Source organism: Papaver somniferum, chromosome 1, assembly GCF_003573695.1.
Source record: "Papaver somniferum cultivar HN1 chromosome 1, ASM357369v1, whole genome shotgun sequence".
NCBI classification, from domain to species: domain Eukaryota; kingdom Viridiplantae; phylum Streptophyta; class Magnoliopsida; order Ranunculales; family Papaveraceae; genus Papaver; species Papaver somniferum.
In genome coordinates this window covers 164,743,790-164,765,065 of record NC_039358.1, presented here as the reverse complement: position 1 = coordinate 164,765,065, position 21,276 = coordinate 164,743,790, and the positions used below count along the sequence as shown (strand labels likewise).

The window sequence follows — 21,276 nt, the reverse complement described above, 5'->3', positions numbered from 1 at the left end:
TGTCATAAATATAACTTCGCATGTTATGTATTCAATATAAAGCGACTTGAAAGATACGTTAGGAATGGAAACAAGATCAAGTCAATATTATTAACCTCAAGAGGAAGGATGGTGTCTTCGTTGCAATTGTTACTTCTTCGCTTTCTTTAGGTCTTCCGAGTAATACTTGTACGTCTTAACATTCATAGAATTTCTAGTCTAACCTAAACGAAGTTGACTCTAGTAAATAATCAAGCGAATCCAAATGAGTTTTGATACTATAATATGACAACCAAACTTGACATACCAACGGTTGGTGGGTTCAACCGGGCAATGCTCTAACATCGTATATGGAGTAGGAGCGAATAAAATGAGAAAGTTTTGGGAGTATATGCGGTTGTCCACTATGACCAATTGTAGTTTTGAAAATCAACAAAAAAATTTGAACTTTCCACCTACCGTAGTCGGTTCTTATTATCTCATACGTAATCCGATTGTGTGTAAAAAAGTATACAAGAAACTGACTTCTCTAAACCTTAAAGAATCGGATTTTACATAACACCTAGATAAAACGATTGTACCATAAATCCATTGCATATCATAATTGTACCATAAACATAATAATACAAACCATAAATATAAACATGATCATCCAAACCATAAACATAATTACCCAAACCATAAGTCTTAGAACATTAACTTAAAACTTAGATTATAATCATCTCAGATCAGGAATCAGCACCACCAACATTTTCAACTCCAGCACCACCGGCATTGGCAGCTGCAACAACATCATCGGCATTGGCAGCTGCAGCAGCAACAACACCACCTACATTGGCAGCAACATCAGCAACAACTTCCATTTCTGCATACAAAACATTCATATATGTATTGTATTCCCTCCGAGTTGCGATTTCATCCCTCCTTCTGGTAAATCTAATGAGCTCTTCCAATGCAAGTTGGTCAGCAAGTGCCAATGTCTGCTCCAACTTGGTCTCCTACCATAGACGAACTTGTACATACTTCTATGTACAACCTCAGGTTGCCTGGCACCATCCTCTTGTTCCATGGACCGATTAAAAAAACGCAAGTAAGTGAAGTCCATATCTACAAAAAAATGAAATCATGACACAATCGGTTTATTAGGCAACTGCGCAGCCACCGATGTTGCACAATCGGTATATAAAACGATATATGTAATACGATTCTGGGTATAAAACTCTACAGAGAAATCAAATCCTAGAATCGTTATATGAGGAAACTGATTCCTATGACCTAATATGTTACTTAAAAATACCAGGAATCAATTTATGTTAATGATCTTATAAATCGATTCCTATTATGACTTTTTTATATTCTGATTTTACCCATAATCGGTAAATGCTAATCACCCTATAAGTCGATTATGTTGCGTGTTCTTTACGGAGGCAAAGAACAATGCTTCAATATAAACCGATTCAAGGTAGAATCAAAGAGTCTGATTTGTAAAAAATTATGTTTTAGATGCCTAAACCAATGAATAAATGAGTTTTAAGATAACGGATTTGATGGGGATTTACCTTACAAATCGGTGTTGACAAAAGCTTATAATTTTTTTTTGATTAGGGTTTGAATATTTGTGAAGATTAGAAGAAAATGAAAAGTTTATTGTGTTTTAGAAATTTCTGAAAATAAAAAGGATTTCTATTTAAATGAGTTTAGGATTAGTATAGTTTGAGCCTATATTGGTCTTTTCACCCATTTTAGACACCCCATATCCATTCGAATAAATTGGAAGAAGAAATTAGTAGGTCCCAAATACATAAGCCCAAAACTAGCCATGCTAATTTACTCTACTTTCTATTTATTCATTTTTGTCGTCCAAGCACCCTACAAAACACAAAATATACCCCGATTTCTTTCATTTTTTTAAAATATTTATTGAGGCATCCAGAATTGTTTGATCTTCCGTTAATGACCATGAAATCTACATCTCCAATGCTAGGTGTCAAGGTCATCCTATGTAGAGGTTTTATTTGCACATTTTGGTTGTGAGTCATTTACTACATGACAGAAATAAATAATGATAAAGACTCTTTACCTAACTTTCATCTCCAATCCCCATAGTCTTATCTAATACTACTTTTTATTTAAATTTAGAGACAAAAGTTGATGTGGACTTAAGATCTAAGAGCATCTCCAGTAGCGGGTGTTAAAAATCCAATGTGGAATTTTTTTTAAGACCATTATTTAAGAGGATTTGCATATATAGTAAATATAGGATCCGATGACGAATAAACCATCTCCAATAATATAGAGGTTTGACCCTTAGAAAACCTTATATGATGAAATCTTAACTGTTTGATTGTATTTTAATTAATTATAAATATAAAAAAATATGACAGGAAAGTCATTCCGAAGGTCAAGATAAGACTTTCTTCTAAAACCTTCAAAATTAGTATCTCACCCCTCTTGTTTTATTGGACCTACTGTTGGAGATGGATTTAGTTAAAATGGAGTTCTAAAATCCCATATATCATTAAAAAATAAATCTTCCACCTTTTTTTTTGGAGATGCTCTAAGGTAATGAAGAAAGTCTTATTTAGACTTTCTCCTTTACCCCCACTTAGCCATGTGTCTTTATTATGACCTTTACCTTTGTATTGGAGATGAATACTTGCTTGGAAAGGTTTTAAATCCTATGTGTCATGATATTTTAAGAGCATCACCCTTAGAGCATCTCTAATGCTAGAGGTCAAGGTCATCCTATGTGGATGTCTTATTTATACCTTTTGGTTGTAAGTCATTTACTATAGGACAAAAAATAATAAAGAGAAATGTTCTCTACCTAAAATCCATCTCCAATCTCCAAGGTCCTATCTTACACTTTTTGTCTAAATCTAGACACAAAAGATGATGTGGACTTATGGCCCAAGGTCATGAAGAAAGTCTTATTTAGACTTTCTCCTTTACCCAACTTTATCCATGTCATCTTACCTATGACCCTCACCTTTGCATTGGAGATGAAACTTTGGTGAAAAAAGTATTAAATCCTATGTGTCATACTAATTTAAGACCTCTACCCCTTGCATTGGAGATGCTCGTAGAGGTCATCCTATGTGGAGGTCTAAAATAACACATTTCTTATGGAGGTCATTCACATATGCACAAAATAAATAAAATTAGGACATTTCAACACAAAAATCATCCCCAATCCTCAGGGTTTTATCTAACAATTTTTTTGTGGCTGATTAAGCAAATGCTAGATATGATTAATATTCTCTCTCTTCTCTAGTTCCTTCTCAAAACCCAAAAAACCTCCCACCACCACTAAAGCTTACTGCTCAGATCTAATCCATTTCGGGCTAGATCTGAGCATGTTTCTTTACTTTTTCTTGTTTTCTTAGACAACTACAAGTTTATGTTAGATTTGTTTTAGTTTTTGCTTCAATCTCTATTGTTTTTAGGAGATTTTATGGTGTTCTTGTGGATTTTTTTTCTCTTTTTGTTTATGTCTTCTCCTTTATGGAGATTTTCTATGCGCTCTTATGGCGTTTCTTTGTAATTTGAATAGAGATTTTGGATGAAAGTTCAAGTGTGGTGATCAAGATTCAACACTTTAGGCATATTACTCTTATATTTTTATGAGTAGATCTCTTTTTCATGAAGAAAAAACCTTATCAAAATAGTTGGATTATAATCCAAAAACCATTCTTTCAATCTTCGGGTTGCTTGGTACTCTTGTTGGTAATTCGTTACTTCTCTTCACTGATTACTCTTTGTGAATACCTTTTAATTGTGTTTCGATCTTTGATCTTGATGTTCTTGAAGTCCATGTAATCTCTGTTTTTATCATGAATGAAACGTACGAGATTCATCAAAATTTTTAGAAAAATAAAAAAAATCTTACAATTTTTAAATTAACATAGAGACAAATCGATGACGTGGACTTAGACCCAAGATTATGGAGATGGTCTTATTTAGACTTTTTATTCCATCCAATATAAGTTATAACCATGTCACATTTCCCAGAGACTTTAACCTTTACGCTAGAGATAAAATTTTGGTGGAAAAAATCTTAAATGTATGACATGTTTTTTTATGACCTCCCCGCCCATGGAAATGCTTAAAGCCGTAAATAATATCTCTACGACAAAATATGAGATCTAGTACGGTAGATAGGTGCTTCATATTGGTGGGGACCTACGTAAATGACGATCCCCATGTGATGGAGAAGGAAAGACCATTTTCTTCTCCAGTCCTCCTCCCTCGTCTTTTTTCTATTCCCATTTTTCAAGACAACAAAACCTGCTTTTTGTCTTTCTTTCTCAATTTCTTACCCACTGCCACCCTAAACTTACGCATGTGTGTGTGTGCCTCCTTTTTTTTTTACTGTCGATATTTTCCGGGAAAATTACTTTTTGACTTAGCCGAGCTCAAACCAAGCAGGATCTTTCTCAAGCGTCAGGAGACCTATTGTGGCACAGGTGACAGGCCTATGCAATTGACTATCCAAATCTTATAGCTCGAGCTAAGCCGAGTTGGTTGTAGTGAAGCCAAGCTAAAAAGATAGAAAATGCGAATCCAATGAAGCGATGGAGTTAGGTGCACATACCCTACCCATACCCGTCAATCCTACCCTACCCGCCAGTTTTTTAATCGTATCCTATCCTATCCACTATTTGGCGGATAGGGTGGCGGGTAAAGATTTTCTTAACCGCCAATAAACAGATAGGGTGGCGGGTATAGGCCATATCCTACCCACCCTTCCCCGTTGTGCAGCCCTAGATGGAGTCCCCAAAGTCCTGAAAAAAGCAAACCTCAATCCTACTTGGACCGCACTGTCTTTGTATCTCCAATGAGAAAACATTAATTAATGAACTTTGAGAAAACAAAATGAAATCTTAAAATCAAAATCCCGTTTTACACTCTCTCATACTTAAAAGCTCTTCTTTCATCTACTTCTTCATCTTCTCCCCCAAAGCTCTTTCTTTTTTCTTATTACTTTTTAATAAATATATATAAGCTTCCTCATTTTTATGTTCTCTGCTTATTCTACTCTCAGTTAAAAGTCTCATCTTCCTTTCCTCTTTGGTAGGTCTGGGTTTGAGTTGTTGGTGAGGGTTTAAACAGTGTGTTTCTCTCTCTCACTTCAAGTTTCATCTGTTTTGTATCTCTGGGGAGGTGGATTTTGAGTTCTTAGAGAGATGGGTGGTCCATTAGGGGCAATTTTAGGGAGATATCCAAAATCATCAACTACATCAGATGATGGAGATGCTCAGATGCGTGGGATCATTAAGGGAAATAGAAAGTGTAGAGATATAGTGTTTCTTGTTCTTTTTATTGCATTTTGGATTGCTATGATTGTTAATTCCAGCTTTGGATTTAACCAAGGAAACCCATTAAGGTACCTTTTTTCTTTCTTCCATTTTTATAATTTGATTTATACTGTTTGAGTGTTCTTTTAGTTCTTTGGAGCTAGCCAATTTTGTTGTTTTGAGTTTTTGCAATGTTTTTCTATGTCGTTGTAAGATGGGTTTTCAAATTTCTGATCTGTTGATGTTTATATGACTTTCTTGCTGAGCATTGTTGGTGTAATTGTGCTTTTTAACTTGGTTTTACAAGCACCTCCCTTCTCAAAAAATTGCCAATTTTCGTGTGCAACGCTGTACCTAGAGGCAGTGTTTTGTATTTGAAAATTAAAATCCTATATATGGTATTTGGGTAGGTTAATTTCTTAAGTTATGATGTTTATCCATGCCTTTGAATGTGTCAGCTCACTTGGTTTAAGTGTTTCTCTCAAGTGTATTGAAGAAATCTCTCAATCAGTTTGGTTCATTATCAGTGCAGCTACCCTCAACTTGAAAATCTTAGTCTATTTTTGGTAATGGTTCGCTTTCTTCGGTTGCATCCAGTATTCCTTAGCTCTTCTAAGTAAATAGGGCATTAAACCCTTTTAACTCAAATTAATTTTGGGGAATTTAACCTTCATATATATGCCACATTTCAGCCTTAGGGTCAGAGCTCCTCAAGGTGCAACATACAATTTACAGATTATATGGGCATTTGAATGCCAGATTAGTTACAGCTAGATATTCTAATGTGAACGGTTATATTTGTCGTGCTTGATGGTCGAAATTTATTTGTTTGTTCTCCACTGTCTTGTATGCTTCCTTTTCTCTTTTGGTGTGTGCCAGTGTATGCATACAAGATTGCAACTACCTCTTAATACTTACTGTTATATTTAACATCTGATAAAGCTTTTACTTATGATGGCAGACTGAATTATGGTCTGGATTACAAAGGAAATGTTTGTGGGAACAAGCATGGGAATCCTGATCTTCGTGAATTGCAAATTAAATACTGGGTAAACTCAAATCAAGTATATGAAAGTGGTCTAAAGAACAGCCAATTTAAGCTAGCTGACGCGAGGAGCATTTGCTTGATGGAGTGCCCGTATCCATCTGAAGACTCTAACTCTCTTAATTGGGTCTGTGACTATCCGGAAGGAGAAATGGCAGATAAGGACTCGATGGATGTCTGGATTAATAAAAATTATGACTATTACGAGGATCTTACTCCGGAAATGAGGAACAGCTCCCTTCAGCTTCAAGGTCCTTGCTATCCTGTCATATTTCCAAGTGTAAATGGTAAGTCATGCGTATCCTGTTGTCCTAGTTTTATATAAATAACACTTCTGTCAAGCAGCCAGATTATTGCTTATTGCCTTATTGGGTATATTTTTACTCGTATGGCTACTTAGTTTGTCAAAATTTGGTAGAAAACTCCAACTGGTTTGTTTAGTGATGGAATGGCAATAGATCGATAGAATTTCATTATATGTTTACTAATTGCCATGTTGTCAACACTACTCTGAATTTGGTACTATCAACTTTTAGTCTTTGGTTCTTTTGTTAAGTTATTAAGTTAAATATGTGGATACTTCATCTGTCTTCTCTATTTTCTTTCATTCGTAGTTCATTGGAGTTGCCAATTTATTGCACGCCCATCAAACGCGTCTTTAATGAAATGGCAGCAGATGGGTGGAGTAAGCATCAATCAGTCAATCATAATAGATAAGGCTATCCACAGGTCCATCAATTCTAGATCGGCCGTCTTAAAGGTTGGAAATTTTCTTAAACTATACCCCAGTCTTGTTATTTTGCCATTTGCATGATGTCTAAAATACTCACAGAACTGCCACTAGAAAGCAAATGTTTTTTTTTTTTTTTGCACTTTTGCATTTAAAATGAAAAAAGATTCCTCAGTATGTTATGTTCATGCACTCCATATTTAGGTAACACTTCGATAAAGATACATTTGGTTAGTGGTGTGATCTTTGAGCCATAGATCTTAATGTTGACATTTGTAATGTAAAGTCCTGCTAATTGGATGTACATGTTCTTTATACTAATGTATCATTCATTTTGTTCCTTTTAATTTTTTGACTCCGCAAGTTTTTTCTGTGCAGAGATATGTAGCTGATGTTGGAAAGTCATGGGGAGTATTGATTGTTTGCGGAGGCATCCTGCCACTTTTTTTGTCAGTTTTCTGGTTGTTGATGATTCAGTATTTTGTTGCTGCAATGACATGGATAACAGTTGCAGTCTTTAATGTTCTTATCATATCGGTCACAATGTTTTACTACTTAAAAGGTCAGAAATATCTTCTTTTATAGTTTATCTTTTTCAGTTTCTTCTTTATCCTATGATTTAGATTCAGGCATCTCGGAGATGGGCAAAAAATTGAGTTACATCTCGTGATTGTGTAAAAAACTCATTAGATCCCAGTAAGGTAGAAGTATGTTACATATTCTGAAGTTGTTACCGTTTAGTTTATTATATATATATATACCTTGAGTTTGCACAATGGAAAAACGAGCCACTTGGATGTATCAGGAGATTGACAAAATATTCAGGGGCTACTGGTTATATAACACTGTGGGAGGAACAAGTATGGCATAGAAAACCTTCTACATTTGTTGGAACTCCCCCATCTGACAAATGTCTATCCACTGTTTCTAGTTTGTAAATGAAATTTTTGATAATGTAATGCGTGGTATATTTGAATCTAAATGGATTATTTTTGACCTTTCGACAATCATCTTTTAGCTGGATGGATTGGGAATGATGCAATCACCCCTATCATTGGTGAGGATGATCCCTACATTCATGTATCTGGAAGGGTAGGTGAAAATAATCACTTAGATTCATTTGGTTGAGTTGCTCTTTCGTTGATCCGTTTCACTAAATATTTTCTAAATTCTCAGGAACAAAATCACATCAGGGCAGCTGCTGTTTTTATGACCATTGTAATGGCCATTTCGGTACTGTCGTCTCTGGCTATTATCCGAAGGATCCTAATGGCAACATCTGTACTGAAGGTATGTAATATTACAAAACGGTTCAATGGGACAAAGCTGAGTTGATGAGTTGGATAGTTTGGAAAAGGACTCTGGTCCACATTCTAGTCTGTTGGGAGGATTATTTAAATACCCCTTATTTTTCCATTGGTGCCCTTGTTTTTATTTGGGAACCACCACCATGTTTCTTTCTACCTGGATGGATGCACTTGTTACGCTTACTCCCCAGACTAATTCTTAAATTCGAGTATAGATAATTAAGTTAAAGTGAAAAGACCTTGCTCATTGGTCCCCACATATAATGATACATGAATGATTTTCGATGAGTAGTTCCATGTGAAGAAACTTCTCGCATCGTCCCCATTGAAGTTATATTTCTATAGTGTGTTGCAGCGACCAATCAAAAATGCATGGAGTTCTCTAATATAATGCAACGCTTAACCCTTTTTTTATTTTGTCACGCAGGTTGCTGCAAAGGTCATTGGAGAAGTTCAAGCACTGATAATATTCCCTATCATGCCGTATACTCTCCTTGCAATATTCTACATGTTCTGGTTTTCAGCAGCTCTTCATTTATTTAGCTCCGGTCAGATCCTCCAGAATGACTGCAAATCTGATTGTTGTGCCTATGACCTCAAATCTAAAAAAGTAATGTGTGATAGATGCTGCGGTTACAGCATCCATTATACTCCTCATATTGCTATTGCCATCTTATTTCATCTGTTTGGCTGCTACTGGGCCACACAGTTTTTCATCGCCTTTTCTGCAACTGTTATTGCGGGTTCTGTGGCTTCATATTATTGGGCTCGTAATCAAACGTCGGTAAGGAGCTGCACTTGAATTTTTATGAGTTTAAAATTCAACACCCACACACGTAAACTCTCACCCACATATGAAGAAACGTTTGATAGGAGAAGTCTTCTCTGACTGAATGTCATTGTAGTTTGGTTCTCCGATTTTGAAAATGTGTGGAAACTTTCTTGGGTACTATAAATTTGGTGCCACTTGCAACTTCGAATTTCTTAGGATAATATCTTAGTATTATTTCTAAATCTAATGTGATTTTTCTTTGGGGTGCAGAAAGAGATTCCATTTCTTCCAGTATTTTCATCAATGAAACGGCTGATGCGTTACAATTTGGGATCTGTGGCCATTGGCTCTTTGATTGTATCGTTCATTGCTTCAGTCCGCTATGTGCTTGAATCAATTCGTCGCAAGCTGAAGGGTGGTGATTCCACATATGAAACATCATGGATTGGTAAAGTGAGATCTGGTTCTTCTGGTTGCTGCCTTGGGTGTATCAATTGGACTGTCAGATCTGTTAACCGCAATGCCTATATAATGGTAAGCTTTTAGAATGTGTATCCATTAGTAATGACCTCAAAGTTTGAACTTCTCACTTTTCTTTAATGATTATTTTTTCCGATACGCACAGATTGCGATAACTGGAAAGAGCTTCTTTAGATCTTCTGCAATTGCTACAGGACTGATTATGGATCATATTCTTCGAATTGGGAGGGTGAATGTCATTGGTGATGTCATTCTTTTCCTAGGGAAGTTGTGCGTCAGTCTCGCGAGTGCCCTATTTGCGTTCTTGATGTTGGATACTCACAAATACAAATCTGCACATAACAAAATCTCTTCTCCACTATTCCCAGTTTTGGTATGCTTCTATTAGTTTAATCCAAAAACAATAGGGTTATGGATGCATCCAGTTACCTTTACACTTTGTGCGACATATGTTCTAATAGTGACAAATTTCTCATTGACTATGTTACTGCAGGTCACTTGGTGTCTGGGTTATGTTGTTGCTTCTCTTTTCTTTGCTGTGGTGGAGATGTCAATTGATACGATAATTCTATCATTCTGCCAAGATTCGGAGGAACATCAAGGAACTGCTCAATACGCTCCCCCGCTTCTAATGGAAACACTTAACGAGCAAAATGAGGTGCAGAGACTCACCCAGGGATTCTCTTGAAAGACCACTTCGGTGTCTCTTCTGTCTCCAACATTTGTTCCAACCCCTTTCTAGAAAGCTTGGGATTGTAATCAGGCCATGTTGTATATATAGTAGCGAATGATATACAAATCCAGTGTCCAGTGAAGGACATGGTAGTTTTGGCTAATGAGTAACGGTACTGTTTTACTAATTCAAAATTCTACTATCTCCTCTTGTTTACTTATTTTTGTGTCTCCTTGTGATCCTGTCTCATTATGATGAGTACCTGGAAAAGTCTGCAGAGAGAAGGATCGCAGTTCACTGAATAACTAAAAGAATAATCGGTGGTGAAGTTTGACACCATAAAGCATGAGAGAGAGGAGAGGGAGGGAGAGAGATGGCATTGGCAATGAAAAGTCACTACCAGTATTTTCATATATTTATGACTTAATATAGTTGAGTTTCATAATCTATATAATGAAAAGTCACTACCAGTATTTTCATATATTTATGACTTAACATCTATATCAAAAAGAAGAGGAAGAATTTTGGACATTTCTTTCTTTGGATTTCTATAATTTCTTTCACAAGTTCTCAGTTAGAGTACAAGAGGCGACAGAAACGGAGAATATCGCTCGAACTCATATTGAAAGATTCAGACACTAGCTGTTTTTTTCTTTTCAAGTACGTTAATATGTTTAGTAAATATCTCCACCCACCAAAAGCAATCCCATTGTCTTACCAATTTGTCTTAAGCTTCCCCCGATAGAACTACTCATTCATCATCATCACTTGCATTTTTCTCTCCATAGAAGCTCAATTCTGTCGGATTTATTTCATCCATTTGAATCCATATGGTTCCCTCATTTCCTTCCCCAGTCCATTTAATAGATTCCTTCTCCAACAACTTCAGCACCTGCTTAGAGGAAAGAATTCAATCAGTGAATGAACTTCAGTTAATTCAGGTATAACTAGAAATCTTGTCTAATTTATTTAATTAAGTCTACTTAAGGAAATTTTCCGTAAGCACGATGACCCAAGCCATTTGCAAATGAAGCATGAAATTTTTAACTAAATAGTTTACAAATCGACTCTCTTACCCTTCTTCTCCGAGAAGCCTTCTTAGTATCACCATCATCGATCACAACCTTCAGGTGATGACCTGAGGTTAAAAAAGATTTTTCACATCACAGGACTAAATAAATCAAGATATTATAAATCTAACATTGTGAATTACCTACCCGGGATACCAGAATGGGTTTTAAGATAAAACTTCATCTTACTGATTGCCTCCCCTTTATCAAAGTCGCGCAAATCAACAGGCGTCACATAACTTTCCTTCTCTTCTCTGCAGTTTCCGGTTTTATTTCAGTGGCTTCATTATCAGTTATCATCTCTCTGACAGGAATTAACAGTGAAAGTAAAAGATATTGGGATCCAACCTCTGTACGAGATTCAGTTGGTTGGACATTTCATCCGCATCTCGGGCCTTCTTATTGTAACTTTGTCCCTAGACATCCAAAATTCTTCATCTTAGAATTTTGAGCTGTGAAATCGAATTTAACTATTTAAGTGTGCAATCTGCACAACTAAAAAACATACCTCCTCCCGAAGTTGTTCAGCCAAGGCAAGATTTCCTTTAGCATATGCATCAAACGCCTGTGAGCAGAACCTCATTTAGTAAATTTTCATATTCAATCAAGGAATAACCGTTAAGTTTTCTACTATTATTTTGGAGTTTGCTGCTTACGGATTTAAAATATTCCTTCATGGTGGTCCAGTGCTCCGTTGCAACTCTACGAAGGACTTTATGCCTGTCGTCCTTTTCTGCACGATCATATTAATCAAAGATGTATGAAGAAGTTAGCAAAACGACGGGTAAATAAAAATATGTTTCAAACATAAAGTATAGGATATGGAGTTGTGACATTATATGTTATAATGTTTCTCGAGATTTTCCAAAATCAACTGAGGATGCTTCTACAGATACAATCCAGTGAGTGAAATCAGACTGTAGCAACCATATTCCCAATATATGAAGTCAATTTTCAACCAAAGTCGCTTAACACCAGAGAGCAAGAAATGGACAATTTGAATTTTAAAACCAGTAGGCAGATTTAAGTCACAAAATATATAAACTCCAAAATCAACTGAGGATGCTTCTACAGATACAATCCAGTGAGTGAAATCAGACTGTAGCAACCATATTCCCAATATATGAAGTCAATTTTCAACCGCAGTCGCTTAACATCAGAGAGAAAGAAATGGACAATTTGAATTTTGAAACCAGTAGGCAGATTTAAGTCACAAAATACATAAACTTAGCGTTAAAAGCTGTGGTTTTGCAAAATGTACCTGGAACTGCCTAAACAAAAAGATGATATGGAAGCATCAAGGACAGAGATCGAAGTACGTACCATCATCACTCTCTTGAAGTGGTTTTAAAAAATCAGTCGAATGCTCAGTGTCTTTATAAGGTTCAGTTACAATTTTTCGCCCTGGCCTTGGTTGCACGACCCGTCGACCAATGCTAACTCTTTTAGGGTCTTCATCAATCATCTCTGGGACATTAAACAGCGATGCTAACACTTCCTTTTGAAGATCATATCTCTCTTTGTCTCGGCTAGTTGATTCATTTTCAAGTGTTAATTAGCTCGTTAGTAAATCCGCTTGAATAAAATCCTTTGCAAAATAATGAGAAAGTTACTCCTCTAGCACCAATGAAGTAGAATACATATTACCACTAAAACTAAGAGAAGATTCTTAAGCTAGTACGATAAACATACCTCTGGCGTAAGTCCATCTGTTCGGAGCTTTCTGATGAGGAAGACTTTAACTTTGAAGATTCTGCAATCTGTGGACATGACTGTGAATAAGCAGACAACAAACCATAGACTGATTTTCCAGGAGCACGTAGGGCAAGAAGTAATATAAACTATCCTACACAAACATCCTAACATATAAAAGTGTAGCGGAAAAGAGACCACTGGTTGATTAATCAAAGATTTGGATGAAAATGGTTACGATTCTCGATTCATAAACATCCTTAAGCTTGCCATCCTTCAAAATGATCCCTAATAAGCAAACTATATTACTTTCTTAAAGTTAATTTTGAGGGAAAACATAAAAACTAATTTCTTAGAAGAATAAGAACACAAGGACAAATAGTGTAGCGAAGGCCTAACATGATGGAAATAATATTCAGACCCTGTCAGGTAAAACAGATACCCTTTTCCTAGTTGACCGGAACTAGTATAAGGAGTTACTATTGAATAACTTAATCATGACCATGAAAATCTAGTAGATTTACCTTTGGGGTGGAACTGCCAATGATGTCTTTATCGTTTTTCATCTTCAAAGCTGAAAGATCTGTCAATCTTTCCATGCTCTACGTTGCAAAAGATAATTGTAAATTCAAAAACATATTTACCAAAAACTGCATATAATGTGGACCAATGAAGTGAAAACACGACATTTAACACACTTGTGCAAGAAAACAATACAGTACTCAAAAAGATAAGACCGTTCTTATAGGCATGCAAATGATACTGATAGTAGAAAGATGTTGCAAGTTCAAAAGAAGCATTTACCTGAATGATGCGGCGATTAAAGTCATAATATTGGTCCCCAACAGAGCCAAAAACAAAAGGCATTACAATCAAACATATCAAAAAATAAAATAGTTAATGAGGTTGGCACCACGGGATCTATATTGCAGTAGAGTCATAGCAACCTCATGTTTCTAACCTTTCATTCAGATAAAGAGTAATTATTATCCTAAGTAAATGCACTTCAATATGACCGATGTTTCATTTTTAAAGAAATCATACAAAAATTATCAAGCTAGGTTAAAACATGAAGTTAATAGGAGACGAGGTATTACACCTTTTCTGCGTCGTAGCCACAAGCACCTGCAAATTACATTGAAAGTTCATTAGTAGAGAATTTACCCCATGCAAATATGCAAGTGCATTATTTGGAAACTTAAAGCATATATACATCTGGCGCACAAGGAATGCAAGATAAAAATAATTTAATGTTTAAGACATACATAACAAACAGTAAAAGATAAGATGCTGTTATATCACACTGAATAAACGAATAGGTGCGGTACAAAAGCTAGTCACATGCATAATCCATATTCTACAAACAGGTGAGGGAATCAATTGCATATGTGTTGAATGCTGAAACTGGCAATATTATTTGATAGAATTTTTCCGGGGAGTTTGCCTTTGAAATAAACAAGAGGGGTTATATTAGCGATGCATGTACTAGTGTCATGTTTCGCGCAATGAAGCTTTGCTACAATAATAAGGAAGACTATGAGATTTGCTTTAACTATCCACTAACCATGACAGAGCAACCTAGTGGGATTCCTTCATGGATAACTATCCCAAAAGAAAAGATCATACTAATACAAGTGAAACAAAACTTTTTAATAGCAGACTCCAGTTTAGCAATGACTCGGCAGGAAATGAACAAAAAAACGTGGCAGATTTTAAAGTTTTTTCTCATAAGCCAACCCATGGAACTCGTCAACAAGTAAGCAAGCCCAACAATAGAAACATCTCCATTGTTGCTCTCAATAGAAAATCGATACATCCCCGAACTCGTCAACAAGTAAGCTAGCCCAACAGTAGAAAATAAGTTTCCCAATCACAAAAATTATAAGGACCACCCCTCCTGGGATTTAGTTTACAATTCAATTTATGCAGTACATTGCTGTGTCCCTTCCTGGAAGTTCACAGTGATGCAAAATAGGAATTGATTTAAGAAGAAGAACAAACATCACCTTGGCCTCAAATGCAGTAAATGGCAAGGACTTTATAAGAAATACCAAAGCAGGGTAAAATGGATAGATAAAAAAACATTTAAACACAGTACTTCATTTGCTGCTGAAAACCGTTATATAAACCAAGCCTGACAAGACACTAATTTCCAGAGAAAAATGAAAGCATGGCTTCGGCAAGCCTAAACTAGAGAAGTTAAGAAGCAAGACAAATCAAGAAAGAGCATAGGTAAGTTTAGTTTACCAAGAACTTCTCGAATGACATCCATGTCAAGCTGAAACCCATCATTTCCTAGCATTTTAAAAACGAACTCCTCAATCCCCGTATGCATCTGGTCCTTCATTGCTGCAGAATCTGATGAAACATCTCTATCTATGAGTTCATCAACCAAAAAATCCTTAATGTCCACTTTCAATGGTTTAGTTGCTCTCACAGGAACATTTGCCGATGTGTTGGTTGCAGCATACCCCTTACCCAAAACACTTGAAACAGTGCCAATGGAAACAGACAGCTTTTTTGGCTTTGATCCTTTTGAATTCCTGTCTGCACAACCTGACCTGTTAGCAACACTCTCACAGGAGGGTTCTGATTGTGATGTACGTCTTGTTTCACTTTCAGATGTGATAGGGATCGATTTCGATCCTTTAGAATTGATAGCAATACTCTCAGGCAAGGGTTCTGATGATGATGTACTTCTTTTTTCCCTTTCAAATGTAATAGGGACAGGTGCATCGGAGTTGTTCCCCTCGCAATCATAAAGAATTTCAGCAGCCATATCTGGATTACGACCAGCCTTGCAAAATGCAGAGCAGATCTCCCTGAGAGTGAATGATGAACTGAATGCATCTATCAACCCTTGCAATATTTTTTTTTCCTCCAAGTCATAGTCCAATGTACGAGAAGAAGATGCTTCTATTTTAGCCATATCCACCTAATGACCTAAGGAAGAAAACAAAATCTTAAAAAATAATTAAGATGTAAATGAATATGAATCTACTCATTTCATTTGAATATGAACTGAATGGGATGGCTCAATCTGCACTAGTGTATACATGCAACAATTATGACGATGAACATACAATATGACTTGGATTTAGACTTATAGCAAACACTTTAACTGCATCAAATCACAGAACACAACCAATTGCCTAATTCTGATATTTCAATCATGAACTAGCACATGTCGCTAGGATAAGACAAAAAAAATTATATTCTTACTCTTCTCCAATTACGAACTTCTAAAGATCAGCAAATGCATACACATAAAGAAAAAAAAAATGATATAAGACAATCCCGAAAAAGCTTTTATCAAAATGAACTTGGGTAGTGTTCTAAGTGAGAATCTTTTCCGGTTGACTATCCTGGCCAACAATCTAAATAATCTGTCTATTTTTTCTTCGGCAAGCATACAATTAGACCGTCCAAATAACTCTGCATCTCCGTTTCCAAACCAAACCATGCAAATGAATGTTGTCTATGTCAACAAATTAGGTCACCAATCACCATGAGAAAACCTAAATTTCTCAATATCATCAATCAATTGAACCACTAAACTCATTTTACTAAAGAGAAATTCTAGTCTAAGAGAAACAAATCTACAAATTACACAAAGTCTTCTCCGATCAACAATACTGACACTTAATCTAAGTGCATAAGCGACTAAACTAGGAGAATCCAAACTTAGGTTCTGTTTTAAAAGACAAGCAAAATCAGAGTAAAAACAGTCTATAAATCCAAACTTAAATTGTTCCTCGGCTGAACACATGCATATAATTTGATGTCAAATTCTTTCAAAATCAGAATCAAAATGTGTAATAAATTATTTTAATGAAATACCAAATTGATATCATCAGATGTACTATTATAATGCGATTACACTACAAATAAATATAGATTCAGAAACTAAAATCTGAAAAGGAAAGAACAGGTTCTTACTTTCTTCACGAGGGTTTTAGGGTTGAAACTTCAAACCGGAACAGGTTTAACACTCACTCTCTCTCTCTCTCTGAAAAATGTTATCTTCCTAAAGAAGTTAGAAAGACAACTGAATAATTGTGCCTCGCCGTGTTCACCTATTTATAGAAATGGCTTAGGTGGCAACACAAAATCCTTGTTTCCGATAAAAAAAAAGCTCAATACTTTTTTTTTTAATTAGTTTCATTTATATATCTATATATATATATTATATGAAACAGACAATAAAAGCAAAAGATTCAGTTCGCGCTCTTTCCACATTCTCTCCGTAGTCGCTTTCAGGGTAACTTAGTCATTAAATGTCCATCAGCAATAAGCGGGTAAGATATCTTCAGGTCTCTTATCCAACGATCCAAAATAGGAAGTACTTCGACATTTGTTAAATAAAAAATATATTTCATACCATACAAAAGAAATCAGATTATATTTTTTTATTATAACAATTAACTTTAATTAAACCTTTGTAACATCGTACTTAGTTGGCATCCGAGCAACAAGCTGGGCGCCAACCCTTTTTGAATAGCAACACCCAATCTATAGAAAATAAAACTACCTAGACCATTACCAGCATCATGACTGACTAAACAGTTCTTCAAACGCTTGAAAAAGCAAACAATGTCTTCACTGAGTTCCCCTAAGGTGGTGAAGCCAAAACTCCCAAACCATAACCATGCGAATCACATTCACTCAAATATTTAGACCGTTTGCGCGCAATTGCTTTAGAAATAGCTTGCCCCGGAATGAAAGAACGGACTCCATCACCAGTAAAAGGTGAAACACCTGTGATGTCCATGCAAACATCTTGGCCGTTTTCCCAGTTGAGAACAAAGATATCCGCTGGGCGTAAATCCTTGCCAGATACCGAAGAAAAACCCAAAGAGACCTCCTTGCGTGCAGGAACACCAGCTTTGTAGCAAATACTCGCAATAACATCCTGAACTAAATCATGACGAAGCTTCAACCCCACGTCATTAGCACAATGTAATGCATGGTCTCCAAAAATATCCATAGATCTATTACAACAAGAGCACAAACCATCTTCAACAAACAAAGGGATACCAAGGCGATAACAAACAACTGCTCTAAACTGTCTGGGACCAAGGCATTGATTCAACCCATTGATAGGGACAGCTAAGAGGTAGTCTTGAGCGTGTTTGATCTGATTGCATTGCCACAGAATGGAATCTCTTGCAGACAAGGTAAATTGGACAGGGATATGCTTCTTAACTGCATCAAAATAAGTGACTGCCAGAGAATGCATGGAGGGGGGGGGGGGCAGTGTCATCGACGCGGTAAGAAGAAGGCAAACCATATACCTGAATAAATTTCAGAAGAGCCAACTGATAGGCAGTCCCAGTATCCGCTAAGAAAGAGCTACCAAGTATTGTCTTCCGCACTGCAGTAGTCTGACTCTGGGAGGCGAGATAACAGTAGGAACGGGTATCGGCCATAGTATAAACACCAAGTCCCCCATCTTTGATAGGAAGAGTGGCCAGTCTTTGTTGCAAAGGTCCAAAACCACGCCCATCTCCCGTGATTAGAAGCCTCAAATATCTGAATAAGTGGTCATCAAAGAGGTCAGAGGCCAGGTGCAGAGCTTCTGGATTGGTGGTGCTCATTGCAAAGTATAACCTGGATACACCGACACAGTTGCGGAGTAACAACAACTCACTTTGAGGATCCTTGAGCTTTTTGATAGCGGACGTAAGCTGGATAGTCTTGTTCACCCTATTAAGCACCATGTCGCTCATGAAGTCCAAATCCAAACTCACAGGACCACCCAGCAGCTTAACTCCCTTGCTAGGCCGGTCAATATCGGGGGGAAAAACGCCTACCTCAATGCTGCGTGGATCAAGCGTGGGCCAGAAAACCTCAGTCTTCTTGATATTGAGATGTAAGCCCCTACTGGGTCCTTCAGATTCTATAATGCTCAAAGCTCTGGCAACCTCCATCGTGTCTCCAATGATAGTGCCATCATCCAGGTACCAAGCGTGCAAATCCATCTGACAGCGAGAAGCAATATATTTTACAAGGGGGTGAAGTGTCAGAGCAAACAAAAGGGGGCCAAGCGGATCACCTTGTTGAACACCGAGCGCAGAGGACAAGATGTGTTTGTTAAATGAAATTTTGGCTTTTTTTGTTTTTTTTTGCAGGAATCAGGGGCTACTGTCCCAAACTTTTATTTCAAATACCTCATTTAATTGAGGTTAGAAGGGTTACAATGGCCAACTGGAAGCCATGAACACATGCAATTACATCAAAGAGATACAACATACCAATTGAAATACATGAAAAAAATACTAAAATACAAAAGCATTATAAACATGTACTTCGTTGAGGAATTCGATTTAGAGATGGCCTGAGAATGAATCCACCATTTGAAAATCTCTTCAATATTCTTCTTAATTGAGAAATTATTGTCTTCAATAAGACTAGATGCTCCTAAAGAGGAGTAATTAGCACAATTGATTGAAATCGCGATCAAATTTTGTCGCCAAGGATCCACATGTAGATCTTCGTCAAGTCGATGTAGATCGCCCTCAGATATGTGTTGGAAACGATTATGAGAATCGTTGGAAACGCCTAAAAGGCTGTATGAAATTGCAATATATAATAGAAAATCTAATTGTCTGGAACAAACAATCAGATATAAAACTAAAATAAAATATAAAAGGAACATAATAATCACCTAAACAGGGATTATAGTTTTATTAATAGTAATTACATAGTATTAAAATATATATTTGCTAAGATTTTCTAGATCTACCCGGTTGAACCGAGCAAATCTAAATTAGAAATATGGAGCTGGTGAAGATGAAAGTTCCTGGATAATTTTTGGGAAATACGGTTATTTTTGGGAAGTGAGAGAGAGAAAAAAAAGGGGTTTGTGATCGAAATTTTGGCTTTTCTAGAGAATTGATGACTTACACCTAGAGCATTGATAATTTACACATGAGTCAATGCATGTCAATGGTACGGTGCATTCATGAGCTTAACTTAACTAAGTCAAACCTCAGAAGCGTGTATTGCACTCGAAGACGCGAGTTAATGAGATTCTCAATCCCAGGTCCGTTTGGTGCGTTTAAATCAAATGTTAAGAGATGTATTCAAATGTTAGGTGTTTAGTATAGGTCCAATTATACGACATAATAATTAGATTTTTGTTAAGGTAGAGCAAAATGAGATCCGAGGAGAGCAAAAATCGTGGTTGAAAGAGTAACATTTAATACTCTTGATATGTATATTGAATGCGCCTGTACACGCTCTTTAATTAGAACGCGCGATTGGAGGATAGTGAGACTAATTGGGGGATAGAGGAAAAGGACAAAAATGGGATTTAAATATCAAATCAGGGTCACCCCTTATCTATGTATTTTAACTAATTCATAATCTGCCATTCACTAATCAGGTTTAGTGGTTAATTATAATTAGGAAATTTATGAGATTATTTGATAAATGATTAGTGTATTATTTGCGTGAGTTGAGAGTAGAAAGAGGGAAAATTTTAAGAGAAAGGTTTTGGGTGAAAATGGTAGATGATAGGAAGAGAGAATTGATGCTGAATCTTTATTTGAACTACCACAAGGAATATATCTTGAATCCTCGGTAAATGATAATGATTCACAATTGCAATTATTTGTGGAACCAACACCCTTAGATGACGATTTTTATGAGCATGGAGAGTTTCTTGAAGAACCAACCCAAGAAAGTAAACAAGTTCAACATACAATCACTCCCAATACTCAAGTACAAGTGCTAATGTGTTACTCCATTATTGCAGCTGAAAAAGCTCGGTGCGGGCATGGTCGGGGTATGAATACAATGCTGGCAGCACCCATACCAGCATGGCATTCATACTACAGCCATACCTGCAAAAGATGCATAAACATTAATCAAGAGGTTCCACACCCGGGAAAGTTTCATTCCTCACATGTCAATGTCATTTATTTCCTCGCATGCTATCCTAGCATGAGGACTCAATTCTTCTAGCAACTTTACTATTGCAAGACGTTATGAATGGGTAGCTTCACCACATTAATATTTTACCAAGTGGTTAAATATGATACCTCTATAATTGAGCATCTCACTGAGACATTCATTACTGAGATGATGTCCAAGCCTGGGAAAATCATCTCCATAGCCTTGCAGGAGTGTCCATGTGTGCTACAAAATCATAAAGTCTGCTCAAGTGTTGAATCCCACTACCGCAACGAAAGGAGTGTTGAATCAATAAAAGATACTCGGGATCGAGA

The 21,276-nt window shown here is 36.5% G+C and overlaps 2 protein-coding genes across 2 annotated transcripts; one reads left to right on the top strand and one right to left on the bottom strand.

The window, feature by feature from the left end:
- Positions 1-4,874: 4,874 nt before the first annotated feature.
- LOC113306710 (choline transporter protein 1-like) lies at positions 4,875-10,503 on the top strand. Its single transcript, XM_026555621.1, has 10 exons — positions 4,875-5,365; positions 6,238-6,608; positions 6,936-7,081; positions 7,430-7,613; positions 8,070-8,143; positions 8,228-8,341; positions 8,786-9,142; positions 9,401-9,664; positions 9,756-9,983; positions 10,104-10,503. Exons 1-10 carry the CDS (start codon positions 5,166-5,168, stop codon positions 10,296-10,298), a joined length of 2,133 nt encoding a protein of 710 aa, XP_026411406.1. The 5' UTR covers positions 4,875-5,165; the 3' UTR covers positions 10,299-10,503.
- A 338-nt stretch (positions 10,504-10,841) lies between these two features.
- On the bottom strand, positions 10,842-17,133 carry LOC113306717 (putative nuclear RNA export factor SDE5). Its single transcript, XM_026555634.1, has 12 exons — positions 16,985-17,133; positions 15,293-15,988; positions 14,145-14,170; positions 13,570-13,647; positions 13,046-13,113; positions 12,677-12,882; positions 12,010-12,086; positions 11,862-11,918; positions 11,702-11,769; positions 11,501-11,607; positions 11,360-11,421; positions 10,842-11,175 (listed from the first exon to the last, which is right to left on the bottom strand). The coding sequence occupies exons 2-12, from the start codon at positions 15,972-15,974 to the stop codon at positions 11,035-11,037; spliced, it is 1,572 nt and encodes a 523-aa protein (XP_026411419.1). The 5' UTR covers positions 15,975-15,988; positions 16,985-17,133; the 3' UTR covers positions 10,842-11,034.
- Positions 17,134-21,276: the final 4,143 nt, after the last annotated feature.

Coding starts and splice junctions, on each gene's coding strand:
- LOC113306717 (XM_026555634.1), bottom strand. CDS start 15,974: ATGGCTAAAATAGAAGCATCTTCTTCTCGTACATTGGACTATGACTTG. Junction 11,608..11,701: donor CAACTGAATCTCGTACAGAG/GTTGGATCCCAA, acceptor CGGAAACTGCAG/AGAAGAGAAGGAAAGTTATG. Junction 11,422..11,500: donor AACCCATTCTGGTATCCCGG/GTAGGTAATTCA, acceptor TTTTAACCTCAG/GTCATCACCTGAAGGTTGTG.
- LOC113306710 (XM_026555621.1), top strand. CDS start 5,166: ATGGGTGGTCCATTAGGGGCAATTTTAGGGAGATATCCAAAATCATCA. Junction 7,614..8,069: donor AATGTTTTACTACTTAAAAG/GTCAGAAATATC, acceptor ATCATCTTTTAG/CTGGATGGATTGGGAATGAT. Junction 9,984..10,103: donor CTCCACTATTCCCAGTTTTG/GTATGCTTCTAT, acceptor ATGTTACTGCAG/GTCACTTGGTGTCTGGGTTA.